The sequence below is a fragment of the Cricetulus griseus genome, chromosome 5 (assembly GCF_003668045.3).
Source record: "Cricetulus griseus strain 17A/GY chromosome 5, alternate assembly CriGri-PICRH-1.0, whole genome shotgun sequence".
NCBI lineage: Eukaryota > Metazoa > Chordata > Mammalia > Rodentia > Cricetidae > Cricetulus > Cricetulus griseus.
In genome coordinates this window covers 175,328,875-175,355,916 of record NC_048598.1, presented here as the reverse complement: position 1 = coordinate 175,355,916, position 27,042 = coordinate 175,328,875, and the positions used below count along the sequence as shown (strand labels likewise).

Genomic DNA, 27,042 nt, shown 5'->3' with positions numbered 1-27,042 from the left:
AAGTGTTAACCGCCCCCAAAGCTGGGACACTTAGGGAAACAGCAGACCCCCCTAGAATAGGAGGTGTGCTAAGGTGTAAACCTTCCCAGAGCAGGGGCTCAGTCAGAGCACCCATCAGGAGGGAGTAGCACCTTTCCCCGGAGTACCCATGGGGAGCAGTAGTCCCCACCCCAAAGCAGGAAGTACAGCAGGGCCTTGGGTCAGGGCACCGAGTCCCCAGGACTGACAGAGGTTGATGACAAAAGCCATCCAAAAGCCAAGGGTCTCCCCCCAAGACTTGCCGCTCTGCTTTAGTGATGGTATTCCTCTTCCCGCCTCCAGCCCCCTGAGTCCAGAGAAGGGGAAGCAGCTGATGGATGAAGTTGCCCACATCCTCGGGGTGCCTTCCGGCTTCTTTGCAGATGTCAGGTAAGTGCTGGACTCCGAGCCTGCTGTCCTGTGCTTGCCGCTCATGGTGCCAGGCTCACAAATTGGTTTGTGATGAAAAGAGCCTCATGCCTGGGGTTCTTGTTAATTATATCATAGAATAGCTGTTTAGAACAAGAATGAAAGGAGAATTCCTCTGGGCTTTGGGAAGTTATTTAAATACAGCTGAAACCTACATTTAATTACAAAGTGCCGACTCTCCCCAGCAATGGTGTGGTGGAGGCCAGCTTCCTGGGGCCACTGCACCTGGCATCACTTTGATTCTGGAGCAGCCAGAACAGGTTCCAGGCTCCAGGGAAGAGCCCCTAGAGTTGCCACACTGGCCTCAGTGTCTCTGTGGACAAGGGCCCAGGACACTGCCCTGAGAGCCTGTGCACTGGACTTTCAGACACAGCCCAGCCAAGATCCTTGTCCCATCATTGAGAGCCAATGCATGTCTGCAAAGTGTGTGGGTGCTGGAGAAGGTGCTGCGTGTGAAGGAATGCTAGCTATGCTGGTACTGGTATTGGGCAGGTATTGCGAGATGATCCGTAGTCCGTAAGGCTAAGATTTCTTTATTCAGATAAACACCAGCTCAAACGCAAGCCAGAGCGTGCCCAGAGGCCATAAGCTAGCGTGGCCAGAGAGAAGGACCCTCCACATGTGCACTGTCTCTTAAGAATTGTCCCCACATCATCTTTGACCTCCCCTGACCACGCCCTCATGGGCGTGGCCAGGCACACCTGTAGGGGCTACTAGGAGGTGGGGCTACAGTGTCCCTACAGGCAGGGTCCTGGCCGAGTCCCTGTTCATGTATGCACTGGAGAGGTACACCTGTTCACATGACACAGTCTGTGATCCTCTCTGGTTGCTGCCTACAAGGGATGCATCGTAGTTTCTACTCTGATGTGGTTTGTCCTAGGAGTTAGTGCACGCCATGTATCCACACTGTCCTCGCCTCAGATCTGACTGCTTACTGTAGATTGTAAGGGACATCCAAGAGGAGGTCCCCAACTAACCTGATATAAGAAAATTCCATTAAGATTCCCAAGAAGAGGCTTCACTCATGTTATGGGATGTTCATCGCATTGGCATGTACGTACTTGAGCACTCACCCAACATAAAGGAAGTGTCTACAGATGGGCCAGGAGCTTTCACACTCAGGCCTTGCTGGGTGAGGACAGTGCAGCAGAGAGGGGGGTGGGGGAAACAACCACCAATGGTTCCATACACACGGTGACAGGGTTGGAGAGATGACAGGGAGTCCAGGTAAAAGAAGGGGATAGCACCACACAGACCAAGTCGGAGGAAGTAGGAAACCCCGGGCAGACCTGGCATGCTCACAGGTCCCAATGTGAGTGCCAGCATGCGTGTTGTTTCTAGCTATTTAGCTGAGCTATTCTGAGTGAATTCTTTGTGAATACCACAATCCTGCAAATATCTAGGTCTCCTCCCTTCTCAGAACTTCAGGGGAGCCACCAAGGACTCCCCACCAAGGAGGATCCAACTCTGGTTGGAGTTTGAGGAGTGTGTGTGTGTGGGGGCTGTCCTGGAGGGTAATCTTCTTTTGTTCCCCGGGGATACTCTCAGCCACTGGTTCTCTTGGTCCCAGGCACATGAAGGACATGTTCCCAACTCAATGGCTATTGTATGCTAGTGCTTGTGTGACAGATGATTCAAAGAGTGGTGCAAACCCCACGCTCAGTCCTTCACTCTAAACCAGATAGACATGAGGCAAGGGCACTTTGCAGCCCTGCAGGCCTCATCAGACTCAGCCACAGCCATTTTTTGCAGAGGCAGGATAAGAGAATGGGTGTGTGCCTTGGTTGCTTTGTGGTTGAAAGTGGTCATGTTGTAGGAGAAACTGGGGCAGATATCAAGAAGAGCCAACATCACTGGAGCACAGTAGAGTGGGCCAGCCTCGGTGGGAGGCAGTTGTAGCCCACCTCGTGCATATCATCGGGGAAGAAGAAATCAGAACACAGATTTTGTGCTGCCCCCCTCACCCCGCCCCCTATCCCATAGAGTTTCCTCTGGTACAAAGCTTACCCTGGTGTGTAGGGTAACTAAAATTCACATTCTCCTTGACAGAAACCCTTCTTAGTGGTTGAGTGGCAGGTGGCAGTTGGCAGGTGTGTCAAAGTGAATTTGAGTTTTGAAGAGGTATGCTGTCCCCACTGCCATTGCTTGCCCCCTTTGCCTGCTGATACAAGGAGCGGGTTGGTAGAGCTGTTCCACAGCCTGCACACCTGCTCCTGAGGCACTGTCACGTGGGATGTGGAGCCTGGAAGTGGAACCGTATTCTTCTCAGGGAAAGATGACAGAGGGAAATGTGGACGGAGGGCTCTGTGGCCACTATACAAGCAATTCCTGAGAGCCTGTCCATGCACAATGCTGCCCAGGCAAGTCTTACACACCTTTCTCTTCCCCGACTGGTTCTAGCATATCTTATAAACCTGAGGAGTCGGCACCTGCCACAAGGAAGGGATGTGGTGATCATAGTTGTATAGCAGGTGGTAGACACCGTTCCTCTCCAGGCCAGGCCTCCTGAGCCACCCACTGTAGTCCTGAGGCAGGGAAAAGGGCACTTTTCAAGTCTCTGTAGCTCCACTTTAGGAGCTGCTAAGGCAAGGTAAGAGGTTTCCTTTGGGGAGAGCCTAACGTGGCTATCCAGGCTGGAGAGCAGTTTTCCTGACCCAGGAGCTCAGTGCCTTTCTCCTTCTGCCAGTATCTGACCTCCTTTCCTCTCTTGTCTTGCACAGGGCAACCCTTATTTGTGTTGTTGCTCCCCCAACATTAAGTGAGCTGAACTGAGTCCTTCCCTGCTACCCAGGTCAACAGATCCACAGTCACTGTAAACCTGACTGTACGGACAGTCACCTCAGAGATACACCCCTGGGTGTGCCTGTGAGGATGTTTCCAGAGAGGTTAATGGAGATGGGAAGAAAGATATTACACCCTGAATGATGGCAGCATCATCCCAGGGCCCAGGATCCCACGCTGATTAAAAGTGAGCGGGTTGCTAGCACCCATTTCATTCTGCCTTCTGACTGTGGGCACAACTGACCGTCTGCTGCTAACTCCTTCTACTGTGCCTTCCCCACCATGGTGGGCTACATCCCCAAGCTGCAAGCCAACATAAACCCATTCTTTGTCAAGTATGTTACTTATAGCAATGAAAACAGTAATCAATATACCTGCTAACTTTGGAAGAGAGGGCCACCATCCATTGGTCCAGGCATTGGGAAGAGGCGCCAGGACCAAGGGAGGCTGGCATCATGGGAGGCCCAACACAATGCTGGAGGACCCTCTACCCCAAGCTCCATACTCCAACTCCTGATCCCTATCTAGGCTTCTTTGCTTCATTGCTACCTCCCTATTTACCATAGACCCTTCCTGTGCTCCCAACACAGGGATGGCCCGACCTCTCTGAGGAGAAGGCCTGAGCTTCCCTGGCATGCATCTTTGTGAATTTTCCTAGACAGTCCACCTTCCTGCTCAGAAAACATGCAGTCCTTCTTTATAGAGTAGGATTATCACACAACCTTCCCAACAAAGGCAGAACACTGGGATTCGGGCCACCCTCCGTGGTCAATGCTGTCTTTTCCTCCTATTCAAAGTTCTAGTCCAAGGTCTAACCTAAATGTTGCTCCCAGCTGGTTCCAAAGTCTTCCCCAGAACCCCCAGGCATGCCCAGCAGAGTCTGCGCCACCCACCCAGTCACTGCATCTCCGAGTGTGTGCTGACTGTGTGCACGGTGGCATTAGCAGCTCTTCTCTTTTAAATGCAGGAGCTGTATCTGGCTCGGCAGAGAAGGACAGGCCTTCCACGGGCTGACACAGACATTGACTAGACCTCAGGAGTGTCTCAGGAGTGTGGGCTCATAGCTAGCATGACCTGGCTTGGTCATCTTCATCTAAGTGCTTCATCTAAGAGCTCATCCTCAGAACCACTCATTGTCTCAGGGGTAGAAAACACGGGCCACGTGGGCTGGCACTTGCCGATATCATCTGCATTTTTATGGAAGCACTAGTTAGGCTTAATATGTTTTGTTAATGGTTATGTAGCTGTCAAATAAATCCCATTATTTCTTATTACATCATTAGAGACCATTAAAACGACATTAGCATGCTGATGTAATTACGCCAGCAGACACACAGCGACCACAGTTATGATTTTATAACTAATCATGGCTGTCCTGGGCTGGCTGATGAATGCTGCTTTCCTATGCAGCATCTACTCAGGTGGGAAGAATGGGATGAGGAGAAGGTGTTGCTGAGAGCTTGGAGCCCATCCAGTTCTCTCCGGATGAACCACAGAGCTGAGATAGGCTGCACAGAGCCCTGGGTCTGCCCAGGCGTCGCAGGCCACTGAAAGCTCTAGGCTGCGATTAAGACTTACGGATCTCATCTTTGAAGACACAATTCTGTTCCTCACTGGTGCGGTTGTTCGGGGCAGTGACCGAGGTACAGCCATGAGCAGGCTCACCTGACACTTTATCAGGATCTCCTGGGCAGACACCAGCACTCCATATGGACCTCATACCCCTTCTCTCTTGGTCTGTGCCCTCTAAGTAGGAGGCAGTCTATGAAGTTTGCAGACTTTCAGAGATTGTACATAACTTTATTTACTATTTGACCCCTAGCCTTGTCCCCTTGTCTCAAAAGTGTGTGACAATAAAGAGGTGTCTAGGACAGATAGAGGTGAGAACTACCTCACCTCCATGGGTTATGCCCTAGTTTGCTTCTGTGGCCCAAGGTAAATGAACATCAGGGATTCTGCCTGGAGTTGATCTACAAACGGTGCCTTCAGCATGAGGATCCAGAAACTGGAGGAACACCTCAGTAAATATGTATCACTCACAACTCGGGTGCCTAAAGCCTGCTCACACTGCTCCCGAAACAACACAACTTGTCCGTAGTCCTCAGCCATGTCACTGGTCAGAGTGCAGGCTCTATCCTCAGTGCTCACCTGGACAAGGAGATGATCACAAAGGGCTGATCTTGGGGCCAGAGACAAATGCTCAATGGTTCACTTGAAATAGCACCAAGGAGTGGGGATAGTGTGCCACACTACTACATTCCTGTCTTTAGACTAGGCAGGCGCTAGTAGGGGAATAACCTGTTATGTATTTGAAAGTCATTGTGGGAAAGTCATGATTCCCTCTCATGAGGGAAGCCTGTGCTTTGGTCAAAGGCATTAACATTGCCTATGCTAACTAAGCATAGGACTCCAGAGGGGGGAAGTAACCCAACCCTTCTCAACTGTTCCAAGCCGCAAAGAGCAAGGTGAACTCTGGAACCTCTCAGGAGCCTGTGTGTTTTCCAGCTCTGCTGTCATCAGCTCTACATCTTATAGCCCCTGCAATGCATAGTCCCCAGGTGACACAGTTGGTCTTGGGACTAGAGATATTACAAGAGATAGTTCATAGGAGAGCTGAGAGCAGGGCCTGGTTGAGGGGAGGGGTTGGGGGTCGGGGGTCTCAGGATGTGGTGCTGATACAATGGTATCCCAAAGTCAACACTATAAGAGAGAGTGGCACCACCTCCCTTCCCATGGTGGGTTCAGATTAGCAAAATATATTCACCCACCCACTGACTAGTTCATCCATCAGTCTGCCCACCCACCCACCCACCCATCCATCCACAAATCATATGGACCTCTCACAAAATCAAGGCATCAAACAGACAAAGCATGCGTTGGTCTATCAGGATAAGGGAAAATGTGGTATCAAGAAATCCAATCAGCAAATCTACTAAAAGTTAATAAGTCAATTTCTAAATAACTTTCAACAAAGTTCATTCACTGAAAAGAATGGTCTTTACATGTGTGGTAGCTACAAAGTGTTAATATTAGAGAATTAACCCTCAAACTCTGTTGTTGCCAGGTGTACCTTGGCTATCTTATCTATAAAAGGTCAAGGGAATCTAGTGACTGAGCTTGTCTTCAAAAGGAGTGATTGTAAGTACACATGAAATATCCACCAGAGGTACTGAGTTACACTGAGCTCAGAAGCCACTGGACTACGTCCAAACAGAGACAATGTTGGCTGCAATTCTGTTGAAATGCAAACACGTCCTGCCTGCTACAGGCATGCATAGCTTGTTTAGTTTGGTTAGCAGTAGCTTTAAATGAAGGAATTCTGAAAAGTCTCTGGAATATATGTTTTCATACCCAACATGTCTAGGGGTATCTTGAAGGGGCGGCACACATGCCTACACCTAAGCAGCCATGTAAGAATATTTTCAAGCATCATGCCCACCATATATGTCAAAGACCTGTAGACAGAAGTTCTGTCCTGCCCAGTGCCACAACCGAAGAATGCCTGGGTCTCTTGCATCCTTGGCAGCTACGTCTTGTCTCTCTGGAGACTCACTCTCTCTGTGTTCCTCTTCCCAGAATTCTCCTAGTCTGGTAGCCCAGCCCTTACTTCCTGCTTAGCTATATCTTGCCTGTCCATTGGCCGAAACAGCTTTATTCATCAACCAATAAGAGAAACATATATTCACAATCATACAGAAGGACATCCCCTCCCATCAGAGATGCCCACTTTCCTCCCTTTGTTTTTGTTTGTTTTGATTTTCTTTTCTTTTTCTTTTTCTACTGTCCATAACATTACCTCTCCCAGCAAGTGAACTTGGTTGTCAGCTGGTTAGTTAGTCGATGGTCCTTCAGGGACCATGACCCAGAACAGACAGTTGTGTTCCCACATCTAGAGTCCCCTATTATGGGATGCACTGGGTACTGGCAGGTCAGCCAATGGTCCTCTCAAGGTCTGCCCCATAGCAACTGTCTACATATGGTTCCTGAAGAGAAAGTCTTAAAGTCATAGACCAGAGGAGAACAGAGGCGACCTGCACTCTGTTCCCCCCAGTCTGTGCCTAAGCAAGATGCTGAAGCACTGCTGAGCTGCCTAGTGCCATATGGAGAAAATAGGCATATCTTCAATATTCCACTCAGGCTGTGAGTTCAATTCCACTCAGGCTGTGAGTTCAATCACTCATCAGCACAGAAATGTGCACACACAGACAGAGCTCTGCATACCCATCCACTGTGGTCAGAGCCCCAGGAACCTGGCCTACTTCCCCGGGACAGCGTCTCTCCAGCATTCACTGTGTCCAGTGATATCAGAGAACACAGTCCTCAGGGATAATGAGATTGCCTGTCGTGTGTTCTCAGTAATTATCGCCAAATCTGAAGGAAAACTTGAAAGTAAAAGAACAAAGTGAGTGCCTTTTGTTTCTTAGCTGCACCTGGGCATTTCCTCTGACTTGGTTCTCAGCTTTCTTCCTGTCTGTTGGGGAAATCTTCCTAATTATACCCAAATTCTGATCATTATTTGACTTCTTTGTGGGGCATGCCATATGTTATGCTGTGCATGAATGACGTGTTATGGAGCCATAAGTCTTCAGTTGTCCAAAGCCCCTTGGGTAGGAACGGGGCTTTGTGAACCTGTGCCCATCATGCTGAACTTTTCACTGGCTTGATCTTGTGCAGGTGTTGTATAGGAAACCTTAGCCACTGTAAATTCATGAGTGTAATATTCCCTCATCATCATGACAGTAGTTTTGCTAACCTCTGGGTCTTGCAGTCTTTCCTCTCTGTCTTCTGCAATGGTCCCTGAGCTATTCGGGAGGGGGCACGTTACAGATGCCTTGTTTAAGGCCAACCATAGAGCGTCTCATCCTTTGCATTGTGACCTGCCAAAGGTCTTGTTTGTCGCCATCCACTAAGGAGGAGCCCATAAGCCTAAAGGTAATGGCCTGTAAATCAGCCCGAGGACTTCCTTATCCTGTACATTTGAACATCATCCAGCATCAGAGTCAACTGATTTACAGCTCAAGACATCTCTTGCTGTACCTGGCTCTAAGGGTAGAGCTACCTAGCTAACTGTAGTGCAGGAAGACACATGGGGGGGAGGTCCATACCGTGTGACCACAGAACTAATTTCCAGTGTAGTTGGTAGAAATGTTTGCATCCTAGAGAAGGTTCCAACAGTTTGATTTGTTTCTGATCAGAGCTCCAACACTGCGAGGGCCAGGGTGAGTGACTTTGGAATGATGGTTGGCCCAGGAGGTCCTAGTGCAGGTAGATGTATTACAGCTCCTGTCCCAAGGGTCACTGCCAGTGTCACCAGAGGAGATTACTCCTCAGGCCCTGTAGAGCCTTGTGCAATAACCTTCACTCACTGAGCATTGCAGTGTCTGCCATTTTTCCTCTCCTGAAGACCAATTCCCCACCACACCCCAGCCTCTCCTTTTGCTTTCTCAGCAAGCTATTTGGAGTGCTTCAAGAATCCATGAGTCTGATCACGCCCAATCAATAAGGGAGGCACCTCAGGGAAGATTTTCTGAGTGATATACTGGAAGTGGGATGTCCCATATCTTAAAGACCATACATGCCACACTGGTAAAGGAACATGAAGCTCCCTGTGTTCTCTGTGGAACCAAGGATTACAAGCATCACAAGCACAGCTTCCCAACAGAGGAACTAGAACACTCCCAGGATGACCTTTTTCAACCCTAAAAGCTTTGTACACAACTAACTAACAGTTGGTGGGACACCGTGGGTCCAAGCAGGGCATGGGATGTGGCAGTCCCTGTCCTTGGTTGTTTCCTCTTCTCCTGAGCATCCAAGGCCCGGGGTTTCTTTTTCATAAGCAAGAAACACACACAGAAAGCATCTGTGAAGCCTGTTCCTAAATGCCCAGTTCATTGCCAAGGACTCAAGTGACACTTTTGACTGTCCAAGTACTAAACTTCTAATGAGTTCTTGGACACCATAAGGCTTATTTTCAGTGACATTGGCCCTTCCTGATGGATGTTCTGCACAGTTTCTCTAGGGACATTGGGGAACCCTGTGCCTAGTCCTAGGGATGACTGTGATACAGAAGTCCATGAGGTCTGGGGGCTCAGGGCACATTTAGGTTTGACTCAGGTCATGGTAGAGGGAACACCCTCTACCATGGGTGTTCCCAGACACGGTGAGGAGGGGCCCACTACAGAGGTGAATTGTCAGCAATTGGAGATCATGGCTGTTACCTATCTCCAGGGTCTCAGTAAACGGGCCCAGTGCCGCCCTTCCTTCCTAGAAAGCCCCTCTGGAGATGCAAAGCCAGGAATGATTTTGGGGAGGTGTGTAGATACAGACAAAGTTGCACTCCTTCCTCTGTAGGAGCAGGGGTTGCCGAGGCTAACCTTCCAGCTGAGGAAGACATCAGAGGCTCTGGGGGGCATTCTTGGGCAACACCACAGGATAACTGCATGAGCTCTTCCATCACAGAGCTGATGGTGTGCTTTTATTAGTGTATTTGGGAATGCCCTGTAGAGAGACTCTCAGGAAGGGGGTCCAAGCTACCCAAGGCACACTGGAATTCAGAGCGGTTGACTGCTGTGGGCCCGGGTGTCCTCTCCCAACAGCTCGGTGTGTGGCCTCTGTGACTGGGCATTTCTCATATGAATAAAGATTCTCTCTGCGTCAGGAGAATTCTAGATGTAAGTATCCTGACTCTCTCACACAGACTGATCAGAGTCGCCCCAGTGCGCCCCAGGGCTGATGGCCCCACTGGGAAGCCAAGAAGGATGTGTAGTAACTCACATTCTATTTAAGCACTGGGTAGAAGGTGTTAGAGAATTTGTCACTGTCGGTGCTTACTGGGGTAGATGTATTAAGAACTGAGTGAACTGTTGAGAGGTGGTGACAGAACATGGCTTGTGAGGAAGGAACATGTCCCTAGACAGGAGCTGATCCAAATGAAGCCACTGGGTCTTTGGGGTCAGGATGGTTGCTGACTGGGCTCCATCAAAGAGCTCGAAGTGAGAGCCTATGGACAAGGCACATCTGGGAACAGTTTGTTGGTCTGAACAAGGTGATGGCAGCCATGCCCCACACCCCTGTCTGGATTCTCAGACAGGAAAGCCAAACACAGAAATACCTCAGTTTTGTCATACAGTGAGACTAGGTGACAGTATGGAAATGCAATGCTGGCAATCCTATGGATTTTAACAGAATGTGAGCAAGCTCTAGATGTTTGTGGTATAAGGCCAGGAGGTTAGTACTCCTCAGAGACAATAACTACCCAGGACAGATCTTAGGGAGCCCAAAGTGACTCTGGGTTGCCGGAATGGTCACCATCCACCTTGCCATAGCAAGCCAGCTTCCACCCCCAGTGCGCTGGAGCTCTGGGCTGACTGGAGGATGGTGAGTCTGAAATCCCAGCAGCTGAGAGGCAGGGATCATATCTCAGTTCACAGACAAGGGTGAGGCTTAAAGAATGGCTCAGACCCAGCATTTTAGTTGGGCAAGGGCAAATGGCAGCCGAGTCCATGCTGAGAGTGGGGAGGGAAGACAGGGGTCGGTAGGCGTGTGGTATTTCCAGTCTCATGGGCAGTTTTAGACTTTGCCAAGAGTGCCAGGTTGAGGGTGTGGCGGCTTACAGCTCACTAGTAGGGCTGCTGCCTTTCCTGCTGTTAGCCTGTCAGGGATTTGCCTTCAGAAGGTGCTTATGGTGTCCATTTCTGAGGAGTCTAAGGGTCATTGTTTGTGGAGACAGAGGGCTGACCTTCAAGAGCAGAAGCTACATACCCAGTCCTGTGCTTGCTGCATACAATCTCTCGCTTCTGTGTCACAGGGGCTTCACAGATGATTTCAACTGTAACTCGGCCCATTTTTTCAAAGCCACATTCAGCGTGGCCTTCACAAAGCTACAGGCATTTTGATAATTCCTGCCTAGCAACTCCCCGGCAGAGGCTTTTGTATTAAGTAGTTCTTAATGATGGGTGTTCAAGTGGCTCCTACAGAAAGAGGTTTGAAAACACTTCTCCCACTCTGCCCTTGACTCTTGGTGCTCGAGAATGAGGTCCTTTTCCCACAATAGCTTCTCCTTTACACTCGAAGGAATTCCTGTCTGCCTTTATCGGGTATGAGTACTTTTCTTTTGATAAGAGTACAACCCTTTCGAGGCAGTGGTGGTGCCTGCCCTTAATCCCAGAGGCAGAGACAGGCGGATCTCTCTGAGTTTGAGGCCAGCCTGGTCTGCAGAGCGAGTTGCAGGACAGACTCCAAAGCTACACAGAGAAAACCTGACTAGGAAACAAAAGAAAAGAAAAGAGTACACCCCCAGTGCAATGGTGTGTGTGTTTGTGCACTCGTGTGTGTGTGTGTGTGTGTGTGTGTGTGTGTGTGTGTGTGTGTGTGTGTGTGTGTGTGTACATGTGTGTGTTTGTTAGAGAAAAGCAAAGTCATCAATAGAATTACTAAACATGGAAACAGAGGCCCGGTATCCAAGAGAAACACGAACAGGAACAGCAAAGGCTGACCTGGGCACTTCTAACCTGTCAGGGTTTAGGAACTCAGAGACAGGCAGCTTCATGTTGATGTAGGAATGACCTTGTTCCTAAATGATCTCTTCCAGAGTTTTGGGGCCAGCAGTGACCTTCAAAGTGAGTGCCAACATCCAAAACATGACAACTGCAGATGTCATCAAAGCCACAGGTAAGGCTGTCTCCTCATGTGTGTGTGTGTGTGTGTGTGTGTGCATGCCATGGCATACATGGCCATGGCAGAGAGCAGCTAGAACCACACTGTCATCATTGGCCAAGTCTGAGGTGGCATGAGTAGCGTTGAGCCCAGCTGGGCCCCCTCGTTTGGTTTCTCTAATGCATTGGCCTGGGTTTTGCCAAGAGACCTTGTTGTGTCTGAACTGGGAAGCTCTGCAAACTGAGGGTTGGTATCTGTAACTGAAGAGTTCACATGGTGCCAGCCGGGAGTACTCTGGGTTTGCGGCTTCCCCCATGGACCCTTCTTGGGGTCTAGAGGTGTGAGAGAACACAGTGGTTTCTGGACAGGTTCAGGGCATCTCTGAGACCTCTTTCCTGGTGGACTAGGCATGACCATAGCAATGTGATCAGTAATGTCATTGAAAAACGTGAGTGGCTGCCACTTGGAAGAAGGAGCAGTTTGTACATCTTCCAGAATACGTCCTAACTCCTGCACATGGTGGTCTGTGAACTTGGTAATGAGGAAGATGTTTGGTGTTTGGAGTGACTTGCCTGAAGGATGTTTGTACTCTAAGTCTATTTCTGGGAGGCCGGGATGAGGGCGCAGTCCCAGACAGGGAAGAGTACCAGTCCCCTTTAGCCTTGCACATTGCTAAATTGGTGGATTGTTTTTGTTAATGAATCATAAGTGATTTTAGATGCCAGTGTTCCTATTGACTTTGAGACTGGTAATGCTTCACTCGCCTCTGAGCTGTCACTACAGTGTAGACAGATCCCTTTGTGTAAACCTCCATGTCATGGCTCTTTTCCTGGGCTATACCACTATAGATATTCAAGCCTTGGGATTCTCCCTGTTTGAACATGGATAGAGTTGCAAACACATGTGCAGAATGTAAAAATATTTGTTCCTTTCATATTTTTAACAATACCATGTTATTATGGATGGACTTGATGCTGTGTGAGAGAAAAAAAAAAAGTCTGAGACCATGAGCCCAAGTACTTCGAGCATCCATTCCCACCTTCAAAGAGAGGGTGAGAATTGGTGGCCTACCTAGGGAAGTTCTGGCTATGGATGAAGAAGTAGAATTTTGTCTTAAATGGCATTTCCTGGACCTTTTAGTTATAGAAGGTGACATAAACCTTATCAGTGTCATCAAAAGTTCCTAATGTCTTATTGGGGCAGGCACACTTTACTGGTGCTACGGCCGTTAACCCAACAGAGAACCTTCTGTAGAAGTTCCTGGAATTATTATGAGCTGCCTGAAAGCCCACTCACAGCTTGCAATTGGCCTCTGAGGCACTGAGTGGCACAGAGACGCCCTTTTCCATTAGTGGAGGAGGTGTAACCCTGGTAACAGAGCTTACATTTTTTTTTTGCTAATTTTATAAAAACAGATACATAAATTAGTGACTAGGTATACACCTAACACCGAGTTTGTCCCCATCAAATGCCACACGGTGTTAAAACACTGAGTGGCAAGTGCAATCACTCTGCTCATTTAGAATATCTTCCTGGTCCCACGTGACTCCTTTCTGGGAATTCTGCTTCATCAATTTATCTTAGTTCCTACTTCCTTCTTTGATGAAGTTATACTAATTATACAAAGATAGTGGGCTTCACTGTGACATTTTCATACATCTCTATATGTCCTCTGGTCACATTCATCCCCACAACCCTCTCTGTTCCCCTTCCCCGCTGCCGCTCTACTCTAATAATCCCCTTCTGTTTTTGTATCCTTTTTCAAAGGACAAGCTCCACACATGGGAGAAAACACAAAGCCCTCGTCGTCTTAGCCAGTTTGACTTGCTTTGTTGCCCACCGCCCACCGTGACCTGCAGTCTTACCCATTCTCCTGCAAATGGCATGGCCTTGCCCTTGTCTGTGGATGAACGGTCCTCCACTCTGTTTGTATGGCTCGGTCTCCTTACTCAATTATGGACTGATGGGAGTCCTGCCTAATAAGAACTTGGGGATGAGTGTTAGAATTCATGGCTGCTAAGGTAGCAAGTCTTATGCAAACATGTGCACCCTGTGCTTAGGAGGGCGTGGTGACACTGGTAGTCACTCTGGTTCTGTGCCTTGATCGTCAGGCAGTCTGACAACCACAGAAAAGTCTGTCCTTCCTCCCTTCTTCCCTCCCTCCCTTCCTTTCTTTCTTCCTTCCTTTGTTCCTTCCTCTGTCCTTCCTTCCTTCCTCCCCTCTTCCCTCCCTTCCCTCACTCCATCCATCCTCCTTTTTGACACTCATTACATTTTTCCATTTTCTAATTAGTGGGGACCTTCATGCCATGTGTTTTAATTAAATTCACTCCTCAGTTCCTCTCAGATCCACTTTTCCTCACCCACCCAACTTTTTGTGTTCTCCTTCAAACCCCATCAAATCAACTTGTGCTGCCTAGATACTCGTGGGTGTGGCCTGCTCTGCAGCCGCTATGTGCGTAGCCACATGGTCAACCCACTAAGGAGTCACACACACCCTTAGAAAAATCTGACTCTCCTCAATGGCCAGTAGCTCCTCAGCTAGGGCTTGGGGCTTTGTGCCCATGTCTCCTTTCCAAAAAAAAAAAAAAAAAGAAAATTTGTTCTTACTCTCATTCCATTGGGAGTTTTCCCTTAATCCTTAGTTTTTCATCAACTTTTGTATTTCTCCTTTCAAAAAACAAAAGGCTCTTCTTGCTCTTCTTGTAGAGGCCAGAGTGTATGTTTCCTCCATCTCTATGGAGACCCCACTGATCAAACTTTCCGTAAAGTTACCCCTAATCACCAGGACACACTCATTCTGCCTCTCCTTCATGACCCGAGGTCAGGCTCTTCCTACCAAAGTTGTTCTTCTACCTCAGCAAGTACCATGGCTGTGGTGAGCGATATCCACCGGGTGTGCCTAGCTCATTTGCTGGCTCTTCACTCCGGAGTTGCCTATTCCCAAATGGTCTCAGGAAGAAACAATGCAAAGGCAAGATAAAAATGATTTGGAATCATACCCACCGAAGGGGTTTAGGCAGGGTGACAAAGTATGACTCGTTTTTTAATAGCATTTAAAAAAAAAACACGCAAACTTTTTTCATTCAGATTGAGATATTCAAGATGTGATAGGCCATCAGGTCTACTGGGGTGAGGCACAGAAGATGAAAGGGAAAAGGAGAGAGCAGTTGCAGTGATATGGATGATGACTGGGGTAGGAACAGGGAAGAGGCCAGCGGCAGTCCTGTGAATGCAGATGATCCTATGGATTGGGACAGTGATTTGTGGATAAGGGGAGTGTCATGGCTGGGGACTGCAGACAGAGGCAGCAGAGCAGCAGGGAACTGGTTGGAGGGGACCTCAGGGGAGAAGTCAGGGGTCTCGGTGTATCACAGAATGTGGTCAAGCGCAGGTTCAAGTCCCGACATTCCTTTCCCAGTTTTGTACCTACACTTAGGTCTGTCACCTCTGGGACAGGAAGTGTTTGGGACACACACATTGAGCAAAACAGGAATGCGATTTTGCCTATGTTGCTATTAGGGATGGATCTGAGAGGAGATGTAGACTGTGCCCCAGAGGCTGTGTGCTGAGTCTTGGTCTTTCTGCGTTGGTAGTGGGGTGGCAGTGGGACCTCGGTGCGATGACCTTCGTGGTAGAGAGCTGGGTCATCTAAAAAACATCATTGAAAGTGATGTTAGAAACTCAGGCCCTTTCCTATCCCCTCCCCAAACATCCCTGAGGCGAGCAATCTCCTCTCTGCCACACGCTCTCACCACGATTCGCTGCCACAGGCTTACAGCAGTCAACGAAACAGCCACACACCAACTCTTCAGAAACTGTGAACTGAAGCAGTTTCCTCCTCCTCTTCAGTTGATTTTGTCAAGGGTCTCATCATAGTCACGGGAAAGGGGACTCCTATTAAGTTAAGTGTGTAGACGGGCTCAGAATGGGAAAAAGTGCGACTGAGAAAATGTTCCTACTACATTGGCCTGTGGGACATTTTCTTGATTAAAATGATTTGGGCCCAGATCACTGTGAATGATGCCACCCCTGGGCAGGTGGCACTGGGTTCTATAAGAAAGCAGGCTCAACAAGCCATGAGGAGCAAGCCAGTAAGCAGCACCTCTCCATGGCCTCTGCATCAGCTCCTGATTCTAGGTGCACGTCTTTATGTTCCTGCCCTGACTCCTCTGGATGATGGACTATAAGCTAGAAGATGAAATAAACACTCTGTAATCAGGATTTTACCACTCTGTAAGCACTCTATAATAAGTATTTTACCAAAGTAGAAACCACCATGAAGACAGGCAATGACTATGAGATGTATAACTTTCAGTGACCAGCAGGCCCTGGCTCTACCAATCTTGAAACCTTGCCCCAAATATCCAGGCTGTGCACCCGCTAAACAGTGGAGAATTGTGGTGCCACCATATCAGGATAGGACAAAGATGGACAGGTAGCAAGCCAGTGCTGGTCTATAGCCATTGCTGGGATTTGGTCCCTTGGTGCTCTATGGATGTTAATTCCCTCTCTTCCCCTCTACCAGCTGCTGGTACCTAAAGGCCCTGCTGGGTCAGAGGCTGATTGGAGGGTGCCCTGGCAATGGCCAGGACACACTGTCTATCAGGGCCTCCTGAGAGACTGTGTCTGTGGAAGTGACCCTCCCCAGCAACAGCAGCCTTAGAGAGTTTCAACCTCATGGGGACTCTCAGCAGACACTGCTTCCTCACCTGGCCATCTTTAGCAATGCCAAACCCGTCTTCTGTCGATCCAAGGTTATCCCATCTGTGTCCTCATTGGTTGATCGTTCTTTCTCTGTTCGCACACAGAGGTGTGTCTGCATTCTCTGATCCTCTTGGCTCGGAGATGGAAGTACCTTCACACCTCCATGGGAGTGTCCAGTTCCAGAAATGGGGATGGGCACCATGGAGAGACATTGTTCACATGTAATGTGTCTTCAAATAAGTCCTGGGGGGGAGGCAGGCAAGGTATGAGCCTGCATACACCAGGTCACATTCTTGAAGCCCTCCACCCTCCCAGGCCAGCTTAGCAGGCTGTTTCTGAGCAGGGCCTGGGGTGGGGGGTGAAGCAATGTTTGTCAAAAGCCTCCTTTTGGGAGTTCTACAGATGCCAGTTCCCATGGCAACTAGAGGAAGAGAAGGGAGAATAGGGAGCTTGCTCCGAAGTCTGGCTTCAACTCCAAGCACCTCATCAAGGGCTCACCCATGCTCCCCATCAGGGCCTGTGGACACAGGTGACAGTGGTTGTCTTATCTCCAACTGTCACTGAGCCATTGCCTGACTCTACTGCTTCAGTCCAGGATATGTGGGACCACCTCAGGCTATCCAGGAGGTAACTGGCTTTGGAGACACAGCTGTCTAGCTGGTAATGACCCAGCTCTTCAGCTTTTCTCCTTAGCCCACTGATACCTAGCTAGCTAAGGTTGGGGACTTACTATATACACACATGCAGCAGGTTAACCCTCAGCAGTGTGAGTGATCATCTCAGAACGGGTCAGCCGAGGACAGGACTCAGGGTTGGGAGGCAAAAAATGGTCTTAGTTAGGGTTGTTATTGCTGTGAAGAGACACCATGACCACAGTGACTCTTATAGAGGAAAGCATTTAACTGGGGACCAGCTTACGGTTCAGAGGGTTAGCCCATTATCATCATTGTGGGAAACATGGTGGAATGCGCCAACTTGGTGCTGAAGAAAGAGCCAAGAGTTCTGGATCTGGATCCTCATGCAGCAGGAACAGAGAGTGAGCCATGAGACCTGGCTTGAACTTCTGAGACCTCAAAGTCTGCACCCAGTGACATACTTCCTCCAAAAGGGCCACACCCCCAAAGAGTGCTACTTCCTATGAGCCGGTTGGGACAATTTTCATTCAGACCACTACAGATGGCTTGAGAAAGTATCAGAACCGAGGACAGGGATGGGATAGACAAGGGCTCCTGAGCATGGGGGACCAGGATAAGGGTGTTTGTCCTTTGAGATAAGATATTCGGAGAGCAGTCTAGGCAGAACAATCCTGCCATAAACAGATGTGATGTTGTGTGGAGTCTGAACAAGACCAGACACCCCTTCTGAAATTTCATCTGCACGTGAGCTCACCGTTTCCACCTGGGTCAGGAACACAACACTGTAATGGCTTGTTCTGAGACCGGTGGCTGAGTTACACAGAGCCTGGAACTCCACATGGCCCCAGAGCATGTCCTCATCAGAAAACGCAAGAGTGTAGTGAAACAGTATTGGACTCACAGGCCAGGACAGATGTAGGTGGTTGCATTATGGGACCCCAGCCCCTGGTACGATGAAGATTTCAGGTGTAAACTAGTCAATAGGACCAAAGGGCTGCATGGGTGGCAGTTCCACCCATGCCTGAGAGCTACCCAGTCTCTATGCGGATGACCCTGGGCTTAGTAACAATGCACTGTCCCTATTTCAGAGCTTAGAGTTTCCTGATGCCCCCTTGCTACAGTCCCCTTGAGCCCTTTCTGCAGCCTCCCTCATCCTATCTCCTCCTCCTGCTGCCCCTCCCCTCAGCCTGGGCCACCTTTCTGAAGTGAAGCCCCTCAGCCAGAGACCCCCTTCCTGTAGACATCCTTAGCTGCTTCCTTTCAGTTGCCTCCCTCAGCTCAGCTTAGCAGGCTGTGTCTGAGCAGAGGGAAGAAGTGTCTTTCAGAAGCCTCCTTCAGGGAGTTCTGCAGATGCCGATCTCCATGGCAACGAGATGTGTCTCTTGGACCAGGAACTGGGGAAAGCCAGCCTCATTGTTCCCAGCCCTCTTTGGTATCCTCGCTAAAGTTTCACAGCCTCTAAGGCTGATGAGGTAAAGTTAAGGAGGAGGACAGGACCGGCAACCTCCGTTCAAGGACTCATTCCGTCCTGCATTCCGGCCACTCATTTGCCCCTTTAAGCCCAACGGCGTCTTCTCTTTCAAACAGGGATGATAAGGGTGCACACCACAGGCTGCTTCAGTACTGGGTGTCTCAGGAAGGAGCTGGTTTGAGAGCATAATTTAAATTCTGAAGGACTGGGGTGAAACTGATTGTTGCCGGCCTGGCCTGGTTTTGGCGGGACATCCGGAGTCAGAGAAGGCAAACTGTCACAGAGGGACCAGCAGCCATCAGTGTCCTTTCCCACAGGAGCGGGGACCAAAGTGCCAAGCTAACTGGGTTCACAGAGTGGCAGTGTGTATTCACTAGCGGGGGTGAGACAGGCACATCACACACCAAAGTGGGGCGTTTCCCTGGGCTTTCTTCCCAGGCCAAGCCTGTTGACACGAGGAAGGGTGGCGCTGTGAAGACGGCCCAAGGACAGTGTCAGCACAGAGTTGTTGTGTTGTCCAGAGGCAGTTGTCCACTGCTCTAACCTGTGCCACCGCCGCCACCGCGCACCGGCTCTGATTGAAGGTGGACGTACAGCCACTCCTCTCACATCTGAAGGCTGTTGGGGCTCTATCAACACCTCGGCTCATTACACTTGCAAAGGAAGCAAGTCCTTGGTTTTAAATCCTTCGTCAAAGCAACGGGCTCGGCTCGTCCCCAGAACACAAAGCGGTGTGAAGGAACAAGCAGTCCCCGCCTTCACAGCTCTCGATACCTCCCTCGGCTGCTGACGCTTAGCTCAGGCTGCCACCTGCTTTCAAGAAGTCTGCTGTGTTTCTGGCCAGAACGGGGCAGGTGCTTGGTCTATGGTGCCCTTAGCGTTTAGCTTTGACACCGGGCATTTACCTACCTTCTTTTGGGGTCCACTGTTCCCTTGTCGTGATGCCTCTCTGGAAGAGGTATCTAGTTCCCTTCTGGTTTGAGAACTAATGGCAAATATACACGTGGGCTGTCCTGTGACCTACTGAATAAGGCTCCACTGGGGAGGTAGAGCACCCCCCCCCGGGCGGGGGTGGTCTCCTAGCCTCATGCATACAGGCCTTTTCTGTCATATTGAAGAAATGAAAAGCAGGAGAGTGAGGTTTGGAGCTTGTGCAGCTGGCCTAGGTGCTCTGCTGTGGCTGCCCTTACCAGAGGACACTCAGTCATCCCTTCATGGATAGGGTCTTGCATCCATCCACCCTGCCTGGGGTTTCCAAACCCCACAGGCCTGCTCTTCCCTCTGTCTGCCATTACTTTCTTAGTCCCCAGTCCAGTCTGACTCCATAGGGATTCCGGTATGCATTTGTTAGGGGTTCCCTGGACTCTTCTCAGCCTTTTGTGGCCTCCGGCCCATCTCTTCCCACCATTCTGTCCAGCAAACCCATCAGCAAACTATGACCCTAGATTTCGCTCAGCAGCTGCTGCTGCTTCAGAAAGTGAGCCCAGCACTCTTTCTTGGTGTACACCTTATCATGGGCTATGCTCATGGCTGAGGCAGAATTTAGAGATTTATCATGGGGAGAGTCCATGAAGCCTGGAGCAGTAGCTTTCTGGCCAGTCATGGAAAACACCTGGCGGAACTCTCAGAGAATATGAAGCTCAGCAAATAAGGAACCTACTGGGTGTGCGAGAGAGGCAGGTTGGGGGGCCTTCCTCTTGTAAAATAGTAAGAGGAGGAAGCTATTGTTGGGAAGTGGTTACATTAGACAAGGCTGTGGTGTCTATTCTTGGTTGTCCACTTGAAAACATTAAGAGTTGACTAAAACTCCCCAAGGGATTCTTGTATAATTTGAATCCACTTCTAATCTAGGTCTCTGAGGTAGGGAGATACACCTTTAACCCGGATCTTTTGAGGCTGAAAGACCCACCTCTAATCTGGACCACACCTTCTGCTGGAAGCCTACATAAGGACAAGGAAGAATGAAACTCGCTTTGCCTGCTTGCTGTCACCCTTGCTAGCAGGTCATCCCTGTACTGGCATCAGAGCCTACGTCTTCAGGAATCTGATGAACACTGAAGACCAGCCGAGACATCCAGCCTCGTGGAATGAACACTTACCGGGTTTTCAGATCTCCTGATCATAGGCAGCTATTGTTGGATTAGCGGGACCACAGCCTGTATATCATTCTAATAAAATCTTTTATAAATATATTCATTCTGTAAGTCCTCTGACTCTGGAAAATCCCGACTAATGCAAAGCCATCAGTATAGAGCCCCAGGATTGAATCCTCTTTGATTTGGGAAGGAGAGACACAAGAAGGCATGTTTGTCATGTGCCACTCAGTGTCATGAGCTGCCTTGGGTTCTGTTACAAGAAAGCCACCAGCAGAGGCAGACCGGAACCATGATCCAAAAACAAAGCTCTGCTTTTGCTAAAATATTCTGCCTTGGGTATTTCATTGTAGTCATGGAAAGTAGAATATACCCACCACTCCCTGGATGTTTTGCTTACAGAAACTTATGGAATGTGTGTAACTACGAGATCTGAGATATGGTAGAAAAACTTGTGGGGCATTGTGAGGGGCCAGTGTGAACCCCATTCCTTGTGAGATGCCCTGAAAAGAGTCTTTATTGAAAGACATTTGCGCCATTTACGTGGAACTGGAGCTTCATCCTACAAGCCACCTTTGATTGTGATATCAGACCGGCAACAAATGCAGGCTGCTGAGATACTAGGGTGGTAGGGAAAGAGTGTCCCCTCCCCGTGGTGTAGCTCTGTCAGTGCCTTTTTCAGTCACATGTCATGGTACAGATTTAGATGTCCACTAGGGTGCCTGCATGCATTGTTGGTTCCCCTGGGCTGAAGGATCTCTGCATGGGGATGCCTATGGGTATGTGCAGATGGAGTCTGTTTCTGGAGTTTTCTTTCCCACCAGGTCCTGCCACCATTCAGCCCCAAATAAACACACAAAGACTTGTATTAATTATTAAACTGTTGGCCGATGGCTAGGGCTTCTTATTGGCTAGCTGTCTTAGTTATTAACACATTTCTATTATCTATGTATTTTCATGTAGTCTTGGTTTACTGGAGAATGCCGGGACCTGTTACTCCTTTGGGTGCTACATGGCATCTCTCTTCCACGCCTCTCTGCCTCTCTCCCCAGCATCCTCCTCATCTCCTAGCCCCACCCTGCCTCTACTGGCTAAACAGTATTTTATTCATCAATAAGTAAGAGAAACATATATACAGAAGGACACTCCCATTAGCAGTCCAGCTGGAAAACGTCAGAGCAACCTGAAGTTTGCCCCTGAGAGTTTCCATGCCAACACTACTCTGTAGGAAACGAACCTTTCATTCCCGCCCAACATTCGGATTTGGAGTTTCTTGAGGGCACTGATGTCTCATGATGCCCTCTTAAGTGTTACTGACCCTTTTAACATTCGAAGTCCCCACACTGGAGGGGGGACATTTGGAAGTACCCCCAGGGCAAGAAGCATGACTTATGATCTTTGGCATCGAAAAGCCATGGGCAACCTGGGTTCTCAGACGTGGTGCTGTCCCCCGCTCTCAGCCAGCATCTCCACTGGTAGAGACCAAACTTTGTCTTCTTTGACCCTGGATCCAAAGAAGTGGGCTGTGTGAGGAGGGCTTAAATCAAGGGGATTTGGTAGCCCCGTGCAGCTCATTGGCCTCGATTGGCTACTTGGGGTACATGTGGGCTGATAGTCTCCCGCTATTCTCCATGGAGGATGGATCAGCGGACCAGGTATGGGCTGTGCCGTCTGTTGATGGCATCTCCTGTTGAAAGTGCAGTGATGCTGGATGCAGGCTGTGACCTCATTCATCTGTTGTTGAGTCCAAGACCTCTCTCCTCACAAACACTTGATAGAAAGAGAGCATTTCATATAACCATCCAGCAAGGTAGAAGCCTCCTGCTCTATGATAGAGGAGGCAAGGGGCCTGAGAGTAAACTGGGACAGCATCTACACAAGGTTAGAAAGTGGCAGTGGGACATTTCCCTGGAAACCCTTTCAACGACAGCTCACCTAGCCTTGTCTTAAGGAAAGCTGTTCAAAAGCCAAGAGGCCTCATGGTTTTCTTATCCTAAGACAATGTGCACTGAGACAATGGCATTTCCATGCACGGGGTGATTTCCATTTTTTATGCAACCGCTCTTATTTTAATAGAAGTCAGATTTCTTTTATCTGTAATTAAATCCAGACTATATTATTTGTTGAAGGTCCTCACGGATGTTTGACTTTATTATCCAGAGACTGCATGGGTAAAAGAGTCCTGAGCCTCATGTTAGAGCTTTGACTTACCATCTACTCTCTTCGAAAAGCAAGTCCCCGAAGGGCAGACAGCTGGGTCTGACTCTGAGATTCCTGTGAACCCCATTTACACCCAGGCCCCACTGTCTCAGAGCCCCATCAGATGTGTCCACCTGGGGTATTCCCCTGCCTCTCACCTTTCCTGTGTCAGAGCTCAATGACCTCTTTGTGAATCTGTGTCCACTGCTTGAGGCCTAGCCAGGCTTTGCACTGGTTCCCGTGGAGTTCCTAGGAGTGTGCTTTGATGATAAGTCCTTGGCTTTCGTCAAGGGGAGACACGGAAACCCCGAGAGAAAGCCAGTGGGCATCCATGTATGCCTTTGTCCCAGTCACCACACAGACATTCCTTGGAAGCACTGGGTCTTGGGTGGCTGCAGATAGCATTATTGACAAGGAGGAAGCCTTCACTCATCAGCTCTCCTCTTGGCCTTGACTGCCAAGAGGCTCACACACAAGCTCGTGCTTGCTTGCATAGCCTGTCACATGGGAGTGTATGGTAATGAGTGTCTGTAGTCTTTTTTTCCCATTTCTTCTCCTTTTCCTCAACCTTGACGCTTTGTTGAGTGTGTGCATCATGGTACACAAGTTTCCCAGGAGGACAACTAAATCATTTTTCAATAGTGAGTAGAGCAGCTCTTTACCCTTTGCTTGGGCCTCAGCCTTTCCCAAATGATATACTGACCCTTGGTCACCACTGCTCTGTTGCTGGAAAGGGACATCATGACCAAGGCATCTCTTGTGAAAGAAAACACTTAATTGGGTCTGGCTTACACTTTCAGAGTTTAATCCATTGTCATCATGGTAACAGGTGGGTGTGGCGCAGAAGTAGCTGAGAGCTACAACCTGATGTGTAAGCAGAGAAAGAGAGGCGGGGCCTGGTTTGTGCTCACTCTGGGGCTTGGCCAGTGTTTGCAGGCCCCTGCCACCATGTCCTGACATAGGCTGCTCACACATGGATGCAGGGTGGAGGAGGCTCAGGCTGTGGTAGTCTGGTTTCTCTATTTGAGAAGCCACATGAACGCCTCAGAACTCCCCAAGAATGGCCATATGGATAGCATCAGGGGAGAGAAGGCTTCCATCTGAAGCCAGGTGGTCCCATGGTTCTGCTCTAAGGCTGACCCTGAAAAATATTATATATTGGCTCAGAGGAGGATGTACATATACTAAGGTCCCTAAGAGTGTTTATCCAAACATGCAGAATAATTAAGAGTGTTAATGTTATCATGGTTACCTCCCAGAGTTGTCTACTCCTTCTCCTGACCTGTTACTACCTGTTACTAGTCCCTCCTAAGAAGCTCCACAGCCAGACAGAGGAGTTCACAGAGTATTGAGGCAGGCCTTACATCCATGTCTTTAGCACATGTCAGGTTTGTGCCAAGTAGTGTGGAGATTGGATCCTGACCTTTTACATACATTCAGATATGGGTAAGTTGTGTGTCTTCTCCAATACTCCTTTTCCCCACCCTGGGCAGGGTGGTGGCCCTCCCTACTGTAGGGTCCACAGAGGATCTCTACTAGCCAAAGGTTTGGTGCTCATACCCATCACTCTCGTGCCATATTCGTCTGTGTGACTTTGTGACTCCATCATGGTTTCCACACCTGAGCAGAGCTCAAGCCCTGTGCATTGCTCTCAGACATGGGAACAATGACTCTTCACACTTGTCTCTGCCTTCTCTGAGTGTGCCACAGTGTGGAACATGCACTTCTTTTAGCTGGGCAAATCTGTCATCTCAGATTATAACATCTTCACCTTCAGTCATTAACTACCATTTCTGCTTGTCAAGAAAAATGGAGTCGGTCACTTCCGCATGGAAACACTCCACGGTTGGGTTGGCTGGCTCATGCTCTGATGGGTTTGTAAGCCCTTATATTATGATGTAGTGACAGGTTAACAAACTTTCATCAAGACTCGGCTCAGAGCCCTCAGGTATGACCCCTCTGAAGTCAGGGGAAGTCAGGTGTGTCTATAGCGATAGGTTCTTGTTAGTGGTCCCTGTGGCTTTCTGTATGGCAAGGAAGTAGTTCCACGAAGAGACAAGAATGAACCTTGGTTCAGCCCAACTTAGGAACCAGTGTTGGGCTAAAACCGAGACTCAGACACTGGTTCATTTATTTTAGCTATCTTTAAGCGCATTACAATTGGCGGGTGGGGGGTGGGAGACGTTTTCTGATTAACCATTAACTAAGCCCATGAGTAAAACAAGAGTTAAGACATGTTTACATTGAAGCTCTTCACAAAGCTCGTATGGTTTCTTCCACAAGGATGGATTCTGTTGACTTAGAAACAATGCTCAAGATAAGGACCTCGGGAGCTTGACTGAGATGAATATATACCTGTAGGATTCAGGATTGGCCTGGCCCTAAGATAGCATGGAAGTCACTTGGGCTGTTGTGAATCACAAGTAACTCATAAGGATGGGCTAAGGCCCAGAAGCATGCTCTACGTTTTAAAGGGTGGGGAAGTCTGTGATAAGCATGCTACTCTGGGGGATACGTGCAGAGCCTGGCTCAACAGGTAGCATCGGATTACCAGATTGTAAACTACACTTTGCCCAGCATTCTGGGAGAATAGCCAAATATCGTCTTCCTTTGGAGAGATAACCTGCACGTTTAACTTTCCCGGCCTCTGTGGTGATTATCCATGAACACAAGGACCACTTGTCCTCTACATATCCTAACATACACGCTCTCACCAAGCAGACACCGGTATCGTGTGGGACAGGTGTGTCAGCTCTTACTGGCCACTTCTGGCTCTGGGCTTCTTCTGAGATTACAGAAAGCAATGCCATTCTAGACATCACTCTGCCCCCTCTGTTCACACTGCAGCCCTGAGCTGCATAGGCTGTTGTTCTTCTTTTCTCAATGAAGGTTGGTATCAGTCCCCTCTCTACAGAGGGTCTCCTTATATGGGTCCTGCGTGGCACCCTTGGAGGCACATAGAAGCTCCTCCCCTGCAGATAAACCCAGTGCGAATCAGAGATAGGCACTGCAAACTATGTGGAGCTATGACCTTGGCTTTATTCTTGCATCCACATCAGTTTTCCCTTGTGCTTAAGTGGTTCTCAGGTCAGCTAAGCACATCGGTAATTACAGAGGCAGACGGCCCATCCTCTGAGTGGAGTAGCTCGGCCAGCTTCCTCCCTCTAATTTGTGATGCGATGCCGTGGGCGACTGTGACCAACTCTGCCCACCCGGCTCAACCACACAGCACCAAGGGGGAAGTGTGAGTGACAGGGAAGCTGTCATCCTGTCCCAGGGTTGGGAGAATGCTCTCTAGTCAGTGCGATGAAACCACTGTGATTTATTCTGCACGGTGGAGAGTCGGTTTGATTTAGGGAGATGTCAGACTGATAGAGTGTTCAGAAAGAAAAGCAGGTTATAAACACTTGAGCGGGCGGGGGGTGGGGAGTTCAGACTTCATGCAAAACTGCTCAGTAAAATGACAATACATGAAATATGTTATTCGAGCAAAATGCTTCCGCAAAGGCCTGCCTTCCCTCCCATGTCAGCCTCTTCTTAACAAGGTTGGCTCAGCCTCTTTGTCTACTGTTCTTTGCTTTGAAAAATACCATCAGGCCTCATGAATAAACAAAAACATCAACTATAACGTGGGAGGGTGTAGAAGATGCTCTATAGCAGCCAGAATTTTGCCTGTGGGCGAAGTGCGTGTCCCTAAGAAGCTAGGATTGTGTCCCTGTGATTGTGACTTCATCTGGAAATCAAGTCTGGTCCAGTATCATCCAGTTAGCTTAAGGCCAAAGGGGTGGATCATAACCCCACGTGACTGGCGTCCTTAGAAGAAGAGGAATATTCCCTGTGAAGACAGAGCCATAGAGAAGGCCCCTGTGAGGACCCACATGCCCGGCATCTTGTGTGACAGTGGACGTCATTTCCACCATGGACAGCTGTGCCTCCTCCCTTGTTATCCAGCTACAGACAGCAGGTGAATGTGGGCCACACAGCAGCAGAGCCAACACAGCCAAACTCTGCTGCCCTCCACCCCGGCACTGGAATAAAAATGTGGCCATACAAG

The 27,042-nt window shown here is 49.1% G+C and overlaps 1 protein-coding gene across 1 annotated transcript in view; it reads left to right on the top strand.

Annotated features, from left to right (window-relative positions):
* Ptprn2 (protein tyrosine phosphatase receptor type N2) overlaps window positions 1–27,042 on the top strand; it is a 680,302-nt gene that overhangs the window by 312,143 nt on the left and 341,117 nt on the right. The window contains exons 9-10 of the mRNA XM_027417041.2: window positions 322–408; window positions 11,819–11,898. Of these exons, the coding sequence (XP_027272842.1) occupies window positions 322–408; window positions 11,819–11,898 (167 nt within the window). The remainder of the gene's footprint in view (window positions 1–321; window positions 409–11,818; window positions 11,899–27,042) is intronic.